The sequence below is a fragment of the Gopherus flavomarginatus genome, chromosome 3 (assembly GCF_025201925.1).
Source record: "Gopherus flavomarginatus isolate rGopFla2 chromosome 3, rGopFla2.mat.asm, whole genome shotgun sequence".
Taxonomy (NCBI): Eukaryota; Metazoa; Chordata; order Testudines; family Testudinidae; genus Gopherus; species Gopherus flavomarginatus.
In genome coordinates this window covers 16,035,677-16,053,117 of record NC_066619.1, presented here as the reverse complement: position 1 = coordinate 16,053,117, position 17,441 = coordinate 16,035,677, and the positions used below count along the sequence as shown (strand labels likewise).

At 39.8% G+C, this 17,441-nt stretch overlaps 1 protein-coding gene across 2 annotated transcripts in view; it reads left to right on the top strand.

The window, feature by feature from the left end:
• Positions 1-17,441, top strand: part of DYM (dymeclin) — a 355,894-nt gene that overhangs the window by 214,786 nt on the left and 123,667 nt on the right. The window contains exon 14 of one of the 2 annotated variants that reach the window (XM_050944679.1): positions 14,295-14,459. The exons of the other annotated variant lie outside the window; for it this stretch is intronic. Within the exon in view, the coding sequence (XP_050800636.1) occupies positions 14,295-14,459 (165 nt within the window). The remainder of the gene's footprint in view (positions 1-14,294; positions 14,460-17,441) is intronic. 2 annotated transcript variants of the gene reach the window in all.

The window sequence follows — 17,441 nt, the reverse complement described above, 5'->3', positions numbered from 1 at the left end:
TCATCTCTTACCAGCTTAATTAAAGACTGTGTTACTGTTTCTGTGTAAAGAATAACACACAGTAAAATATTCAACTGCTTGTAAAACATGATCTGTCTTGTGAGATTTGTTCTCTGCTCTTCACACTTTATTAATGGCATTATTTTTATTGCAACATTGCAGTACAGAGAGGGATATAATCCCTGTGTCTAGGGATTATGGAGAGTGTGGGTAGTACAGGATCAGGATAGGTATGTGTGAGGAAGTAGCTGCTGAAGAGGAAATAAAAGAGGGTGGTAGAATTGCCAAATAAACTGTATCAGTCAGAGTCTAAGTGCCATAGCTTCCATCCCAAAGAAACCTACTTTGCCCCCAGGAATCTATAATTCTGACTCTGATGTCAACTTTATCCTTTCCATCCTGGCTGAGGATGGAAACTTGGAGCGATCTCAAATGAGAGAAGTCTGGATCTGTCTGTCCAGTTAAGCACTTCATCTAAGATATCTACTAACTCCATATGCTTATGTCTCAACTTGCCAAGTCCCCAAAGATGGAACATTAGCTTTTAAAATCGCTAATGCAGATTTAAATGAAGGGTGAAGCTATAGCTGCAGAGGAAGGAAGCTTGAAATGATGTAGGATTTGACAATTACAATGTGCATCAAGTTTTCTATAAGTCTTTTATGATTCAGCATTTCTAAAGCTAGTAGTCTACAGTAAATATGAGAAATAACAGCAGGCTTTGTGTAGTGAAAACAAGTCTGAAATGAATGACTAACCTTGCAATGAGGTCATGTGAAGAGGTGTTACTGACTCATTAACTACTTTTTGGGTCCACAAGTGTATCTCTCCCCAAAGTCAGTGTATGTGTTAGGGCAAAGCTGGGAGGATGCTGGTAAAAGGGGTGATGGCTTAGAAAAACAGCTCTAAAGACTTGACAGGTTACAGTTGGAAGGCCTTCTTTTAGAAGCCAGCTGGCTCATGCAAATACTTGTTCTCATGACTGAGATTTCAGGTTCATACAGACTGCAAATTTGCAGCTTTGCACAAAAATGCTAGTGTCTATTAAATACCAGTGTATTAAGAAATTCCTTTAATCCTCTGTAGAATTTATGAATTATCACAAGTGTCTAACCGAAGGATAAAAGTATAATACATTTCAAAGGTAGCATTCCAGTAGTAATATTCCTTAAGCTGCCCTGGATACATTCCTTCTAAATAGCCAGTCCATCTGCATGATAAAACATTTTTTGTGCTTTGTCTTTAACATTGGTACCATGTAAAACACCGCCTCCTGGCTCTTTCATATTTTTCTTCATATGGGTCATCAACTCCTTATGTCTGGTTCTAATCTACAAATCCTTTTGTTCAGAAAGGTAAGTGGACCCTATATAATGGAGAATCCTTCTTCTCGTAAATGTATGACTAGCATTTCAGTCTACCAAGGACAGCCAATGAATCACCAAATCTGTATCCATTTTCCATATTCCTCCATAATAAATGCTAGTAGTATGGAAATAATACCCATCTGATAAAACTTTTGTTTGTAGTTCATCATTAATCACATTATTAAATAAGAACATAAGAGTGGTCGTACTGGATCAGAACAATGGTCCATCTATCTCAGTATCCGCTCTCTTACTATGGCCAATGCCAGATGCTTCAGAGGGAATGAACAGAACAGGGTAATTTCAAGTGATCCATCTGGTATCGTCCAGTCCCAGCTTCTGGCAGCTGGAGATGTAAGGACACTTGTATTCATGATCATCTTGGCTAATAGCCATTGATCGACGTATCCTCCAGGAATTTGTATGATTTTCTTTTGAACCCAGTTATGGTTTTGGCCATCACAACATTCCTTTGACTGTGCCTTGTGTAAAGAAGTACTTCTTTTTGTTTGTTTTAAACCTACTGCCTGTTACATTCCTTAAATAGGGATCTGCTGTGACAGAATGTTTCTTTAAGGTTGTGGGCACTCATGCTCATTATACATTAGCATAAGTTATTCCCTTTTCTGGAATTTAAATAATATTTTGCAGTGCTATAGGTCTTTTCCTCCCAGGACTTTTCAGTCATCATTAATTAAGCCTCACTACACCCCCTGTATGGCAGATAAAAATAAAGAGCTCAGGAAAGTGCTCTCGCATAGAGTGAGGTGTGTAAGTTGTTTAACAATATACAGGGAAATTACCTGATAATTTAGGATAAGAAGTGAAGAAAAATCCAGTATTCAACTGAAATTGTAGGGAGAGTGTATATAAGGAGAATGTAATTACCATAGATTGGCCAGCAGACTAGGAATTAATACTCCAATTTTTTACAAAAAAAAAAGTAAAAATTCAGAAACTACCATGGAATCTTTTCACGATCACAAACTGCCGGGGCCTTGATTTTACTTCTCATCCAGAAGAGAGCATTTCCAGCAGTGCCTTCTACCTTCATGCCAGGGCACTGGTTTCGTGCTGATTCCAAATAAAGTTACTACCTACTGAATTCTCAACACCAATTTTTGCAGTATTTGAATTGAGCTGACTGTACGTGTGAGATTGCTGAGGCAGAATAGCAAAAAAGAGCTTGATACACCAACAAATATGCACTAAACTTTTATATCACTCTCAATGCTTAGATACCACTGCCAGTATGTATTAGTTGCAAGATGGAGGAGTATTATGAGCATTATGGTCAGAAATTTTATTTAGCATACTGTAATGCCTCTTTCCAAGGCTGCATATACAACTTCAAGCCATCATGGTTTTATGCCAACTCCAGTAGCTGGAGGAAAGTGTTTATAGCATGTATATGAGCAAAATGACTCTTATGTGAATTGATAGTTTATAAACCAGGGAAAAAATTGACTCTGTTTTGTACTTGTGTGTATCATTAAACTTGAGCCTATGCCAATGTGAGATTATTTGTTTCCATAATAACAAAAGTACTCCATTTTGGGGAAGGGAGAACAAGACAAGCCTGGAAAACAGAAATGTAACAAATTAAGATGAAATGTAGCATTAATCTGATATGTGAAGATGTGGAACAATCCAGCATTTGCCCCTAGGAAATTGATTGGATGATCTAATAGGTCATCATCATCCATATCCTCCTTGGGTCTACATGGTGTGCATTTTTACGGTCACTCTTTGGGAAAGTCTGAGTAAGTGACTGGTGGGTCACATTCTTGATACATATGTGTATAGTTTGGATGCTGCAAACACTTGGGCATGTCCACAAACACTGTAGACTTTTGCCGTTCCTTTATCAAATCGTTTTAGCTGGGTTTTCCCACTGGGTCTCATGGTGGCATGATGACTGTCATTTGAAAAGATAAATGATTAGACCTTTAAGCTCTTTCTAACTCTTCATGTAGCAGACAGTGTTGTGTAGTGTATATTTTTCAGACTCTGCTGCAGAAACAATATGACCTAAATATTTAATCAGGCTTTGCAGAATTGGCTTTTTTTCATGACTCCAGATTAATCTAGCTTCTCTGAGCTAATATGCTTGGCATGCATGTCTTGAAGACTTAAAATCAAAACCTTACTTTTTCTTAGTAATTTTAAAGATTTATAACCTTCATAAAATCTCTCTGCCATTTGTTGAGAGCCAGATTATGAACTACAATAACTGAAATGTTAATCAATATTTGGAATTATTTCTTTTTTGAATACATCTGGATGTGCTGCTTTAGACTTTCTTGTGTTAACAGAAGGGGTGAAGCACAATATTCACAAACTGAAACACACTTTCTATGCCACATCTCAGTCATTTGGTCATTTTGGGTCTGTGTACTCATAAGGACATTGGCTCAGTACAGTTTGCATTTGAGTCTTCTGTATATTTGTTATAAAACTTTAGCTGACTTGAGTAGAGGAAATATCTACTTTTGATTACTTAAACTCTTTGGAGGGATAGAAATGTAAATAAATAAGATGTTAAGCTGTTCTGTAGACTTTGTTGGATGCTGGGACCCAGGTCTTTAAATCTATCCTTGAAGTTTGACAATAAAAGTCATATAAGAATGTCACATGTTTAGCATTTTTGTATTTTTTCCTTCATATTTCTTGGGGCTCTAGGCTTCTGTGCGATATTTTAAAAGTATAGGATTCAGGATAAAAATCTTAAATGACTTCTTCCAATTGAAAACCCAGCTCACATGATACAAATTGCACAACTTCCTTCATCCAACCACACTGTCTCACTAAGCCAGTTCCTGTGCTGTAGCCTATCTTTCCTTGTAAGAGGGTGACAAGGTTTTCTGTTGACCCACCCTGTTACCAGGTACTGGAGCACTGCATAAAGCTGCTGACTGATTCTGTTAACTGTTGTGACAAAGGAGGCTCTTTAACTCTGCCTTGGATATAAGAGAAGTAGGACTTTTTGGTCACGGGGAGTTGGGGTTTAGAACCGAGAGGGCATCTTCATTGAAACTCTAGGAGCAGCCAGACTTAGGAGAAAGCTTAGTCTAAGGTTTATGTTTTCTTGTTTTGAGCTACCACTAAAAGCTATGACCCAGAAAGAGGCTAAACAGAGTAAAGTGTGTGTAGATGCTGTCCAGAGAAGGGTGAGAATACCACTTACTTACTTACAACCCCCTAACACTTGCAGAACTTCAGTGAGTGACACTGGCTAAAAACTGGAGAGAAGATACTAAATTTGTGCCCCTTGAGATACTTCTGTACAGTCACAGGGGTAGAGAGCTCATTTCAGAATTAAGAAATTTTTATCTTCAGAGTATCATGAAAATTCCTTTCAGCAAGAGAGACTGAGTAGATACAACTAGGCTTCAAGACAAAACAAAAAAATCTTCCGTGCCTCACAATAGCCTCACAATATAACCCTGTTATAGCCTTGGCCTTCACAACATCCTCTGGCAAAGAGTTCCATGCTGGTTGGGATTTTGTAGACATTATGGAGAATAAACCTTTCTTTGCCTCCTTCAAAGCCACAATACACAATAAAAGTTGTTTGTTTTTTAACTCTTGGAAGTATTAATTTGTCTATTCGATAAATACCACAATCCAGTGCAGAAGTGTGCAATGTATAAAGTTGGCACAGATAACTTAAAAAATGCTGCCTGGTAGGTGTGATGGCTTAGTTAATAGTGCGAGCAACCTTAAGGTCTTGGTTCTGTGGGTTGAGAGTTTAGCTGAAATGCCAGCAGCTCGTTATAGAGAAGCACTACTGTGGATAAAGAGTTTTCTCTCTCTCCCAATCCCCCCAGGGAGAGTATATCTTTGGAGGGGAGCACAGGCAGCTTCTTTGTGGGTGTGGGAGGGAGAAATATGGTGAAGTAGGAGGGCTCATTGAAAGTTTAGTTGGAGAAAACCTACCGTATTAAGTCATCTTGTCCATCTCCATTCTAATATGGAATTGTTCTTTACAGTATACGCCCATGTGTTTTTGCACCCCAAAGACTACTCCATTTAGGGCCCATTAGAGTCAATTCTTGCAATCCAAACTAAAGAAAATAAATGCCCTACGGTCTAAAATTTCATTGCATCTCTCTTTTTCCTCTTAGAAGTAGTTATGTTTTAGATAACATTTTGAATTCTCAGGAACAGTCTTGACTTCCAGTAGGATCTAGTAGAGTGGTGTTCAGATGGTGTTTGTGGCAGAAGTTCTGAGGAGTCCATACAGACACAGTCCCTGCCTTTGCTGAAACACTGCATGAAGAGGGACTGTTTATCCTCTGCTTACTGCTAGTGATGCAGTGAAATTTTTTTAAAAGAATTGGCAGGAAGCGTAGGACTTGGTGTGAGAAGGCAATAATCCTGTAGCCATTGTGACGCTTTGTGGTTCGAAGCAGACCAGTAAGGGTCTGTATCACTGCCTGCCCTGACACTAGTAGCATGCTCACAGCACCATAGCCTCACCCTGGCTTCCACAAACTTTGGTTACTCCTTCTAAGGTGACTCTCCCATCCCAGATTTCCCCAGAACTGTCTGCCCTTGAGTTTCCAGCCCTCTCCTGGAACACTGTCAGAAGTTCAGTTTCCTGCTCTGTTAAAGAGACGGTAAAGGATGTCATTAATTTAACTGGGGTTTAACAAACACTCTCATTTGGGTTTATATTACATAAGAATATAAGAATGGCCATACTGGGTCAGACCAAAGGTCCATTTAGCCCAGTATCCTGTCTTCCAACAGTGGCCAATGCCAGGTGCCCCAGAGGGAATGAACAGAACAGGAAATCATCAAGTGATCGATCTCCTGTTGCCCATTCCCAGCTTCTGGCAAATAGAAGCTAGGGACACCATCCCTGCTCATCCTGACTAATAGCCATTGATAGACCTATCCTCCATGAATTTATCTAGTGCTTTTTTGAACCCTGTTATAGCTTTAGCCTTCACAACATCCTCTGGCAAAGAGTTCCACACGTTGACTGTGCATTGTGTGAAAAAATACTTCCTTTTGTTTCATTTAAACCTGCTGCCTATTAATTTCATTCGGTAGCCCCTAGTTCTTGTGTTATGAGAAGGAGTAAATAACACTTCCTTATTTACTTCCTTCACACCAGTCATGATTTTATAGACCTCTGTCATATCCCCTCTTAGTCATCTCTTTTCCAGGCTGAAAAGTCAGTCTTTTTAATCTCTTCTCATATGGCAGCTGTCTCATACTCCTAATCATTTTTGTTGCCCTCTTCTGAACCTTTTCCAAGTCCAATATATCTTTTTTGAGGTGGGGTGGCCACATCTGCACACAGTATTCAAGATGTGGACATACCATGGATCTATATAGAGGCAATATCATATTTTCTGTATTATTATCTACTTCTTTCTTAATGATTCCCAACATTCTGTTTGCTTTTTTGAATGCCACTGAACATTAGTGGATATTGTCACAGAACTATCCACAATGACTCCAAGATCTCTTTCTTGAATGGTAACCGCTAATTTAGGCCCCATCATTTTATATGTATAGTTTGGGATTATGTTTTCCAATGTGCATTACTTTGCATTTATCAACACTGAATTTCGTCTGCCATTCTGTTGCCCAGTCACTAAGTTTTGAGAGATCCTTCTGTAGCTCTTCGCAGTCTGCCTGGACTTAATTATCTTGGGTAGTTTTGTATTAAAAATAAAACAAGTGTATTAATCAGAAGGACATAGATTTAAGTGATAGCAAGTATAAGTCATAAAGATAGAAAGGGTTGCAAGTAAGCAAAAGCAAAATATGCTGCTAAGATTAAAACCTGATTTAACAATGTGGAGTCTTTTTTTATTCAAGAAAAAGGAGTGTTTCTCACCAAGTCTCTTTTCAGGCAGTGGATCACTAATTCTGGCTAGGATCCTTTACCAAGTCCAAAGTGTTCAGTTTCTTTCTCTCTTCAGGTAAAAGAACAACTTAGGGGTTTGCTCCCCCTCTCTTTATAGAACAGTAAGCCTTTGAAATGTATTCTTAAATCAAGTTCCTTTTCTCCTGCTGGGAGGAGATGCCATGCAGTCTGGTGAAGACTTCATGCTGGTTCCTCCCTTGCTGGTAATAGATGAGTGGTTGCAACCTCCTTTTAGCTTGATGGCTTTGTTTACTTTTTATGTAAATACATGTCCAGTGTCTCTCGATTTACCTTGGAGACACATTCAAGCAGGTGGAACCACATTCCTTTGTCTGGAGAGGGGGTGGGTACAAGGTGTCCTATTTGGGACACATTTTAAGAACATAACGTTAGCACACGTTTGTAACTTTGCATATGTTATCCATATATACACCACGCAATAATATTAATGATCAGTGAATTGTGAGTTTTCCAGTGATAAATTACATGCCCCTTTGGTTACGTATCATAACTGTGTGCCAGTTGGCATTGGGGTGCTTTTAGGATCACAGGATAAGGGGGATATCAAGAGGATAGTAAAAATACACTTATGCTTCTCATGTGTCTAGTGACTATAAGATAGGCTGGGAGGCCCCTGAAATCTTCTGCTGGAGCTTTTATGGAATGGGGAGGCAGTGGATAATAGCAGTGACTGTTGCATGCTTCCTCCTCATCTCACATATGTCTCTGGGCCAGATTAAAAGAGGCCACAAGCAGGGGAGAGAGCATTGCGGTAGATGTCAGAACTGTAGGTCAGAGATGGTAAATAAACCTCCAGCTAGAGCAGACAGGCATACCCAGGTGATGGAAGATTGCTTCAACTAACTCTGCTGCAGCCTGAACTTTTTAGGTACATTTTGGTTTAAAAGGCAACTACTGTTTTTGCAGTTAGCATATTATTAACTCTTTTCACCTTGATTTTAGTGTCTGTTACATTCCTGTCTTCCCTTTCCTTCTATTTTCTGCAGCATTGCAGAACTACTAACTATAGTGTATAACCTATTGCTTAAATCAGCCTCTGTACCAGATAACTGGAGAATAGCTAATGTAATACCGATTTTTCAGTAAGGCTTCTGAGGCCATCCTGGCAGTTACAGGCCAGTAAACCTAACTTCAGTACCAGGCAGATTGCTTGAAACTGTAGAAAAGAAGAGAATTATCAGACACAGATGAACATGATATATTGTGAAAGAGTCAACACAGCTTTTCTAAAGGGAAGTCATGCCTCACCAATCTGTTAGAATTCTTTGAGGGTGTCAACCAACATGTGAACAAGGATGATCCAGTGGATATAGTGTACTTGATAAAGTCCCTCACTAAAGGCTCTTAAGCAAAGTAAGCAGTCGTGATAAGAGGGAAGGTCCTGTTATGAATAAGTAACTGGTTAAAACATAGGAAACAAAGGGTAGGAATAAATAGTCTGTTTTCACAGTGGAGAGAGGTAAATAGAGGGGTTCCCCCAAAGATCTGTACTGGGATCTGTGCTGTTTACCATATTCATAAATAATCTGGGAAAAGAGGTAAAAAGTGAGGTGGCAAAGTTTGCAGACAATACAAAATTATTCAAGAGTGTTAAGTCCAAAGCAGACTGCCAAGAATTACAAAGGGATCTCATAAAACTAGATGACTGAGCAATAAAATGGCAGATGAAATTCAGTGTTGATAAATGCAAAGTAATGCATATTGGAAAACATAATCCCAACTATACAGACAAAGTAATGGGATCTAAGTTAACTATTACCACTCAAGAAAGGGACCTTGGAGTCATTGTGGATAGTTCTCTGAAAATGTCTGCTCAATGTGCAGCACCAGTTGGAAAAGTGAACAATATTAGGAATGGGATAGATAATAAGACAATAAATATCATGGTGCCATTATATAAATCCTTGGTACACCCACACCTTGACTACTGTGTACAGTTCTGGTCACATCACCTCAAAGAAGATGTATAGATTAGAATTAGAAAAAGTGGAAAGAATAGCAACAAAAATGATGAATGATATGGAACAGCTTCCATATGAGGAGAGATTAAAAAGACTAGGAGTGTTCATTTTAGAAAAGAGATGACTAAAGAGAGATATGATGGAGGTCTATATAATTAGGATTGGTGTGAAGAAAATGAATAAAGAAGTCTTATTTACCCCTTCATATAACCAAGAACCCCCAATGCAATTAATAGGCAGCACGTTTAAACAAACAAAAGGCAATATTTCTTCACACAACACACAGTCAACTTGTGGAACTAGTTGCCAGGGGATGTTATGAAGGTCAAAAGTATAACTGGGTTCAAAAAAGAATTACATATGTTCATGGAGGAAAGGTCCATCAATGGCTATTAGCCGAGATGGTCAGGGCCTCCCCCCCATTCTCTGGGTGTCTCTAAGCCTCTGACTGCCAGAAGATGGGGCTGGATGACAGGGGTGGATCACTTGATAATTGTTCTGTTCTGTTCATTCCCTCTGAATCTTCTGGCATTAGTCACTGTCAAATAACGGGATTCTGGGCTATATTGACTGTTGATCTGATCCAGTATGGCCATTCTTATGTTCCTGTCACTTTGGTCTCTGAAATAGTAATGCTAATCTCTTATTTAAATTACTTTCTCTATGCACATTTCATTTTCTTTTGGTTTGTCATTGTAAGGTCTTGGGCAGGGGTGGGCAAACTTTTTGGCCCAACGGGCACATCTGGGTGGGGAAATTGAATGCAGGGTCATGAATGTAGGGCTGGGGCAGAGGGTTGGGGTGCTGGGTGTGGGAGGGGGTGCAGTGTGCAGGAAGGAGCTCGGGGCAAGGGGTTGGGGCAGAGGAGGGGTGTGGGGTGTACAGGGGGGCTCAGGGAAGGGAGTTGGGGTGCGGGATGGGGCTCAGGGCAGGGATGCAGGGAGAGGTGCGGGAGGGGGCTCAGGGCAGGGGGTTGAGGTGCAGGCAGAGTGCGGCAGGGGCCTCAGAGCAGGGAGTTAGGGTGTGGGGTGCAGAAAGGGTTCGGGGTGCAGGCTCTGGCCAGGTGCTGCTTACCTGGAGTGGCTCTGGAGTGGCAGAGGCACGCACCGGGGCCAGAGCAGGCTCCCTGGTCCTGTGCCGCTCCCGGAAGCGGCCAGCATCACATCCCTGTGGCCCCTGGGGGACGGGGGCACAGAGGGCTCCAAGCACTGTCCTCACCTGTAGGTACATCCCCCGAAGCTCCCATTGGCCGCGATTCCCCATTTCCAGCCCATGGGAGCTGCGGGGGGGCGGTGTGTGCAGGCGAGGACAGCACACAGAGCCCTCTGCTCCCCCTCCCACAGGGGCCGTAGGAACGTGGTGCCGGCCGCTTCCGAGAGCGGCATGGGGCCAGGGTAGGCAAGGAGCTATGACGGGCCAAATCCAGCCCGTGGGCCGTAGTTTTCCCACCTCTGGTCTTGGGTCTTATTTTGATTCTTACAGAGAAGTAATTATTCCAGATCATTAAGAATTTGATATCTTTAGATTTAATGGAGCAGATAAGAATATTTTATTACTAATAACTTCTCAGATTTATGCATCATATAACCCTGGAAATATTTATATGGTGAGAAGACACTAGAGATGTTTTACTATTTTCATTATCTCAGAAAATGGCAAAGTTTCATCTTTTAAGTAAGAACAACTGTTTTTTATGGGATAACTCCAGACCTCACTTAATGATTTCCCAGGCTACAGTTACCCAGAGGTTCCAAATTTGAACTATTGGAAGTTGATATTGATTCCTTAACATTTTACTATCAAATCTCAAGATACTCAGTTTGATGTTTTACTATTTAAAAGAGGAAAATGCACAAAACTAATTTGCTGTGCTTGTGCCTCTTTTTCTTTTTAAAGGATTTTAATAATAAATTGCAAATACAAAATAGGCATTGCTTTAAAATGAAAATAGTCAACCCAATAAAATTATTAAAAATAACAAAATTTTCCATAGTGTTTGATTGTAGTTTGAATGCCCATTGGAACATTAGCTTTTAGACTCTGGTTAAGATCCATGTTTAAACTGGTATTGGCTCTAGCTTCCAAATTTCACTGTTGTTTTTCTTTACATACACACACACTGAGAGAGTTATGCCTTGGTTATATACCGAGTTGGCCCAGTTTAATCTGAAGTCGTTTTTAAAAACTGATTTAGTTAAACTGGTGCAAAACAGTGTGGACATTCTTTAATTCAGTTTAATTTATATTACTCTTATATTTACATTTACATTAATAGCTTAAATCAATTCAATGCTAAATTCAGTTAAATCCGTATAAGCCAGGTTTATATGATTGAGTGTTTATTCGGCAGTTTATAGGTTAAACTGGTTCAGCTTTGAATATAGATAAGGCCTTGCCTTGCTATTTGGAACCATGGAAGTTGGGATAGCAGAGCAGTGCTGCCCACAGAAAGAGTCCCACAGCCATCTATTTATTTATTTATTTATTTATTTATATTGCAGTGGTGCCCAGAGATCCCAATCAGAAATGAGGCTCTGCTGTGCCAGGAACTGTACAAACATACAAAGACATGGCCCATATTTTGAAGAATTTATAATCTAAACTGCAATCTGGTTCAGGGGAGGTTTGTACATTGAGAATATGACTATGCTTCAGAGTTAACTTGGGCTGTTCCTTGGGTGTTGTCCCTAACTTCTCTCCAGTGCACATGCACAAACCTCTCCTGAATTTGGTGGTGCTTTAAACCCAAGCTCGCTGGCCCAGCTGGTGATATAGGCTAGAGCTCCGGTACTGCTTTTGCTTGAGCTAGTAACCCCACACGCTTTGCACTGAATATGCACGTTAAATCACTCAAGTGCTGATAATCCTCCAGTGCTTTCGCACAATCCCTCCGTGTGCTCAGAGAGACAGACAAGTTCTGTGTCAATTCACTAGGAAGGAACCATAGAGCAACTCAGCTTACCACAGGCGATGTGCCTGCAGAAGTCCTAGCAACACACACTGGTGAGTGCAGCACCACAGAGGACACGGTAACTTGGGTACAACTTTGCAGTATGGCTGCTCACACATGGATTAGGCTAACACGGGGGTCCCCCTTCACCCGCAGCGTGTAGCGTCCCTGCTCCTTTGCCCACTTCCAGGTGCTTCCTGACGCCGAACAGCTGTTTGGCGGTGCTTAGCGCTTTCCAGGAGGAAGAGGTGAAGAACGGGGAGCTGCATGCACAGGGAAGGAGGCAGAGAAGAGGCAGGGCAGGGGCAGGGATTTGGAGAAGCAGTTGGAATAGGAGGAAGGAAGGGGTGGAGTTGGGGTGGGGACTTGGGGGAAGGAGTTGGAATGGGGGCGGGGAAGAAGTGTGAAGAGGCAGGGCAGTGGTGAGGCCTCATGGAAGGAGTGGAGTGGGGACGGGGCTGGGGGGGGGCTTTTGTATCTTTATATGAAAAGGTGTCAGTGATGCGGCCCTCAGGCCAATGTACTAGTCCTCATGTGGCCTTTGTGGTGGTCTGATTTTGAGATCCCTGAGCTAACACATGTGATTGGCACATGGGTCTGAGCACTTGAATTAAATCTGCAATGAAAACACAACCTGAGTTGTACTTTATTGGTCCTTTTGAATGGTACCACCCCTCGCTACTTCTGTACACTGAAACATATGTGCTAGGGACAGGAGGACTGGCTATATGCCCATAAAGTGCCAGATTTGATTGTAAGCCATTTGAGGTAGGGACCATATCTATCTTCTATGAAATGTCTAGCACACTTTTGGGGGATATTAAATAATTATAGTATGCAGCCCCATAAGGTTGTGGTCTAGTGTCCAGACTGAAAACCACTCTAGCACTTTGAGTGCTGAATTGCTGGGTGGGTGGGGGGGCAGTAATAACAGTAGTTACTCTTTCTTTCTCCATGTAGTGTGCCCCGTAATAGAGGTCAGAATTTTACTCTCAGAATTTTAAACCAAAATAAAAGTAATTGGGTAAATAATCTTCAATTCTTCAGTAGAATACGTGGAATACTATTCAGCATTTTATGCTGGGACCAAGTTTTTTCCTAAGATTTCCTCTCTTTTTAAATATTAGCATGAGCTAAAAGATAATTTAAGGAATTTTCTGGGCAATGTGCCACTTTCTGTACCCTGAGCAGATTGTCTGAGTCTTCTCTTTGGTCACTGCGTGTGTATGATCTAATCTGTCCGGTGCATACACTACTCCCTTACTATACAATAACTGTAATGATATACATTTTTTGTGGATCTAAAGTGTGTACACATGGTAGTGTGAGAGCAGTACAGTATATTGCAGGTGAACTGTTCTATTGATCAGCTTGTCCTCCAGTAAATTCATGAGTTCGAGGACATTGTGTGAAACAGCACTGACACATACTGTATGAACTTTGACTCAAGAGTGATCAACATATTTTCAGGGTTTCTGTCCACATGTTGTTGTATTAACACTAAAGCCAAACATCTCAGAGTGATTTCCCCAGACCCCTCGCCATCTGCCAACTCTAAGACAGAAGTGTATATTTCTTGAAAATAAATCCAAGCGGTTTCTCATGGAAGAACTGACCAACCCTATTCTAATAACTAGAAATAACTGATAGGCTGTCTCCACTGCTGGAATTTTAGGGTGCATAAGTACTTCAAAGTAATGATTCAGTAATTCTACATGACTTTTTCACTTCTCGGGGGTAAGATGTCATTTTCCATGAAGCCAGTTAAATTCTATAAATATTCTCATTTTTTTCTGGTAACATTGTAAACCAGGTCCGCAGGCTCATGTGTTCATCTTCAAGCCAAGTTAAAAGTTAGCTTAAATTTTATTTTTTTTTGTGTGTTTACAAGCCTTCAAACTTGGCAGACTCCCCAGCACATGACCACAGACTATCAGTTCTTTCTGCCTTTCTAATTTTTTGTTGTTTTAGTTTGAACTGCTACTTTGCTCTGTTTGGCATCTTCTGCTAAGTGTCGGCACAAAACCTCTTTGGACATAAAACATTAATTGGCTTTCTTAAAGGAAAATTCCTCTTTCTGTTTTTCTCCCTTTACCCTTGTCTTTCAGTTATGCCTGCCGCCACTTGCGGAGATATGTATATGTCTTGGACAAACTGTATTTCCCTCACTCTCACTGCTCTACGCTGCAGCATTGCTTCTCGACCCTCAGTGACAATGGAGAGGAACTTTTGTCTTTAACTTGTTCTCACATTCTCAGATCCTATGCTTCCAGGTTATTAACCTCTGCTCTGCATTTATTGCATGCTGCATGTGACTGATCTTTGCATGCTTAAGTGAACAGATGTAAAACATGAAATGGTCAAGTGGGTTATTTGTATCTTTAATATCATACAACTAATGGCATCCTGAATATGCATCATAACAAGTGTGGTATAAATAGAGGACCTATGGTTAGGTTTTGTGGCACACGACATAGTGTCTGTCACCATAAGTCGAGCACAAGCTTTCATAAGTTGTGTGCAGCCTTTGGAAGCTTTAGATTTTTACATTAGATATAAATTATGTTAATATTCTTCCAAAATTCCGTAATATTTAAAATATAAGACTCATGGGCTATAATATTCAAGCTACTGCATAATTATGTATTTGCTTTGCACTGCAGAGCTGGTATAGCGATGCATCTGTCTTAAACACAAGCCTGAGTCCTGTTGTTGCAGATATTCTTTACAGCAATGTTGGTTTAGGGAATGGAGATAGAGCCTCCTCTCTTTTATTGCACCTTACTTCATTTCAGTTTCATGATCGCTCACACCTGAGAGCTGCCATTTTTTGACATATCATAGATTAGATTAGATATAATGGGGAGAGTAATGAATAGCCATCAATCCCAAATAACAATAGAAAGTCACCAGAATTGTTAGATCATACATAAAAACAGTAAAATAGAAAAAAAATTTAAAATCTCTACTAAGAAGGATAAAACATAAGGGTTTTTTTTTAATAAAAATAGTTCTATGCATACTATCCTGTTTACTAGGTAGATAATTTAATGTATTATCCAAGATGCCGAGAGTTTTAGGAAAGCAAGGAAAAAATTGCATGACAAAATTGACCAGAACATGGAAAGAATCCAGAATGGAAATGCAGCTTCCCAGCAAAGCAAGCATACAATAGCAACAGACCACACAGTAAACATAAGTAAAACCAGCTTGATTATTCAGGGAAGAAGAAACTGTGGCATGCAAGTTGAAATAGTTCTGTTTGTATGAATTTTATAGTAGTCCATAATGATGGGGAATCATGCCAAAGAATCCTAACAGGCAATGAAAATCTAGCAATCCCAGAAGCAATCACCAACTAATTAGGAAGAGAAGACACTATTTTAAAAAAATGTAAAGAATACAAAGGCATCGCTTAAAAGTAATAGTAATAATAATGAAGAAAAATTCACAGGCTAAATATTATGCTGTGCTAGGGACTGAAATCATGTACATATAATGACATGGTTTAATATAAAATTATTCTGTGTATTCATTTGTTAGTTCCATATCTGTATTATTAGTAAATATATGTATTGTGGTAGTGCCCAAATGACCCATTTTGGCTTGAGGCCCCTGATTATAGTTTATGAACTAAAAATGCTAATTAATCTGCAGAACTCTAGAAAATCTATTAAAGTGAATATTGTTGAGCCAAGTTTTATTTAGGGTTTTGGGTATATATTTATTAAGCATTAGTTTTAAATTAAAGTAAGAAACCACTAAAAAACAAAAGAAACTAGTTTGTTCCACCTGGAGATAGAATTCCTCACCTCTAACCCCAAGCTACTACTGCAACCACCACTTAGTACCATAGGGATATTTCCAAGACTCCTGCAATTAAGATGCAGGGGCAGAAAGATTACTTACGCTTGTGCTGGCAATTACAAGGATGGGTGGAAGAGTGGAGCACACACCCAATAGAAAATGCTCAGATAATACAGTGGTGTGGGGCAATATAAAAACCTATGTAGAATAGAAGGAACCTTTCAATAAGCACTCAGTACAACTGTAGAGCTCTTCTAAAATGGTGCAGTCAAAATGATCCAACACTGAGTGCTGGGATCATGAAAATCATCAGTGGTTCTTTCCAGTAACTGTACTTATGAATTACAATGTGTTGGGAAGGCCAAAAAATCTTGTGTTTTGTTTACAAAATGTGTGCACCTTTTTCCCTTCCAAACATATGTTCTTGAAAATAAATAAATACAAAAAGTGACAACAGCTCAGCACTTAAAGTAGCTTTACAATAACAAAGCATATAATTATGGATAGTGGAAGGAAAGAGCTTTGGTACTGGAATACTGTAAATAATTAATACATTTTTATAAACTATCAACTAACTTGACATTATTCTTTTATGAAATGTGACTTGTACACCAGTTGAGAGGTATCAGAATATATCACCCCAAGAAGTTTTGAGAATGTGGTTTTCAGTTTAAAAAGCTATCTTTTTACAAGACAAACTGAGGTTGTTTAAACCAGAAATACTTCAAATAAAAAACAGTGCTCATGAAAATATTCAACTGCCTTTTTTGTGCTAGCTGCTTCTTTTTTATATGGATAATTAATGATTTGGGAATGGAAACCCTATCAATATGTGGGCTTTTCTCAGCTAAAAGTAAAACTCTGCATAAATCTGTAGATAAAAAAATCAAGTTCTATGTGGTGGATATAAAAGGAGTTGGTGAAAAGCATCTAAAACTTAGGTGTTCTTACCGACAGTGTGGGTTCATGCACACATTCTGTACAAACATTACTGTAGTATTCATTATCGATATCTTTATCCTATCTTAGAGGTAGCAAATATTATTTATACTCCAAAAATCAGAAGTGAGCACAGAAAGCAATGAATTACACCAGTTCATTAACGCTGAGCCCAGCAGAACTCCCACTGTACTGTAGTACAGTTCCTACTGCGCTGCAGCACTGTGGTCCTCATTCCAGCAAAACTCTCACTGAAATATGTGGGACTTTTCCCTGAGTAAGGACAATAGAATCAGACTCCAAAAACTGTACAAATAGTGTGTTAATCTTCGGAAGCCATGTATCTGCTCCTGTGAGGTGGTGTTCCCCTCCATAGCACCACATGGGATCAGGCATTTTATTTGCGTATGTACTGTGAAGAGTAATACCATTTTAATTTTTTAAAAATGGAGAGGGGGAGAACATACGTCAAAGAAAAAAAGAGGGGGAGAAGGAAGGGCATCAGGGAA